This window comes from Orycteropus afer, unplaced genomic scaffold (genome assembly GCF_000298275.1).
Source record: "Orycteropus afer afer isolate SDZICR_OR568_19922 unplaced genomic scaffold, OryAfe1.0 scaffold00197, whole genome shotgun sequence".
NCBI lineage: Eukaryota > Metazoa > Chordata > Mammalia > Tubulidentata > Orycteropodidae > Orycteropus > Orycteropus afer.
Window position 1 is genome coordinate 6,259,748 of NW_006921784.1, and position 1,987 is coordinate 6,261,734.

The following is a 1,987-nucleotide window of genomic DNA, read 5'->3' on the forward strand; positions in this document are numbered from 1 at the left end:
AAGTATTCTTACACTCACACCTGTTGCATTTATAGTCTCTTCCCTAACAGCAAAATTCTGGGAGGTGCAAAAAGCAACCTGGCCTTTGTTCTGGGCTCCTGAGGACTGGATTCCACCTGAAGCTAATTGGGTAGTGCTCACCAGACCAAGTGGGACCACCCAGTAACCCGATGTTAACTATCCTACCACGACCATGCGATGAGCCTAATTAAAAGCCCTGAGCCCTCAGGTTCAGTGAAGTTTTCTAGTTGGAGTCTCCAACTATTTCTGGAGGATCTCTGTCCCTAAGGATGTGAAGTTCTGCACTGGGACCCTTCCCAGACTTCACCCGTTTTGGTTGTAATAAATGTGTACCATGGTGGTGGGGGGGAAGGAACAAATCACAATCTGTCACTAACCTGCTTCTCTTCCTCCTCTTCTCATTGTCTACAAAGAGTACAAAGCTTCAAAATTGTATTTGTCACCATTCTCCCAACCCTATGCTTCAACCACATGTATGTGCCCTTAACCAGAGGCATCACTGGGCTTCGGGTGTCAGTACCTCTACTTATAATTATTTTATTTGATTGTTACCTTGTTTATAGTGACAAGGACAACACTATTTGTTGGTTGTATCCATATACATCTGTTCCCCAAATTAGTCTGAGAACTCTCTAAGGCAGGGGTTATGCCTCATTCGTTGTACTAAGCTCAGAGCACGGCACACAGTCTTGTAGGTGTTGAAAATTAACATCTAAAAGTAAACTACACAGAAAATTAAGGATTACTAGGCAAAGGCTGGTGAAGTGAGCGGTAGCCCCAACTGCCAAATACCGTCAGTGGGCAGGCTGGATCGGTGCTTCTCAAACTTTAATGTGCACGTCAGTCACCTTGCGTGCACGTTAAAATGCAGGTTCCTGTCCAGAAGAGTTGGGACCACATATTCTGCAATTCAAACAAGGTCCCAGGTGACTCCGATGGTCCGTGGACCACACTTCGAGAGCCACTGTTACAGTGTTTTCTTCGCTACCGGAAAGCGTGGCGCGGGAAGCGAGCTGCCTCCTGGGACTTGCAGTCCCTCCAAGGCCTCTAACGCCGAGGAGCAAGAGTGAGGATCACGCGCGCCGGGGGAGGGCCCAGGCCTAAGCTCGGGCTACCGGTCGAGGTACCTGTTTGGGCTCGGTTGCCACGGGCGGCGGCGGAGGCACCGCCTGCACGGGTCCAGCCGGCATGACTGCGACGCTCAGGGCTGCCAGTCCGCCTCGGGGTCGGTGCACAGTGCCGCGTCAAGACCGCTTCCTGCACAGACAATACGAACTCACAAAATGGCGGCGGCGACGGCCAAGCAACTCCTCTTCAAGGAGGCGAGGCTGACGCACTTCCGGGACCGCCCCCTCTCCTGGGCGTGGCTCCTGGTCCCCAGTTCGCGTCAACTGGACAGCGGTTCGGTGTCTGGCTTGGGGTTGCTGGGAATCCTGGGAGCGACAGGCACGCCGGGGCCGGTTCCATGAGCCGGCCAGATTCAGGGGCTGAGGCTGCGAAGTTAGAGACAGGTGAGATATCCTACATCTCCCTGGCAGCTGCTCCTCGCACTCACCCGAGGCCCTGGCCTCTTCCTTTATGCCACAGGCTAGTTCCCCGCTCCCTCAGAGCTAACCTCCCAAGGCCCCTTTGGCCACCTCCTTAAAGCCCAACGTCCCTACTGCCTTAACCCTCTTATTCGCTTCAGGCCCGCCTCCTCCAAGCCCCTCTTCAAAGTCACAGACCCTTAACTCCCTCTAGTCTCTTTTCCGCGGGCTTGCTTTTTCTAGGTTCCACCCTTTTCGCTCCAAAGTACAAACCTTATTGGACTTCTCGCATCAGAGCTGCTTCTTTAGGCTCCACCCCTCATTCCCATTGGTGCGTCCCTGCCGACCACGCCCCTCGCTTCCGGAGGCCCCCTCACGCCTGCCTCCTTTTCCCCTCCCTCTCAGCTCCAGAATGCAAGGAGGGTCCTTGGAGCAGCGCC

At 54.2% G+C, this 1,987-nt stretch overlaps 1 protein-coding gene across 1 annotated transcript in view; it reads right to left on the bottom strand.

The window, feature by feature from the left end:
- TBC1D10A (TBC1 domain family member 10A) overlaps positions 1-1,211 on the bottom strand; it is a 63,618-nt gene extending 62,407 nt beyond the window's left edge. The window contains exon 1 of the mRNA XM_007947982.2: positions 1,149-1,211. Coding sequence (XP_007946173.2) covers positions 1,149-1,211 — 63 coding nt within the window. The remainder of the gene's footprint in view (positions 1-1,148) is intronic.
- Positions 1,212-1,987: the final 776 nt, after the last annotated feature.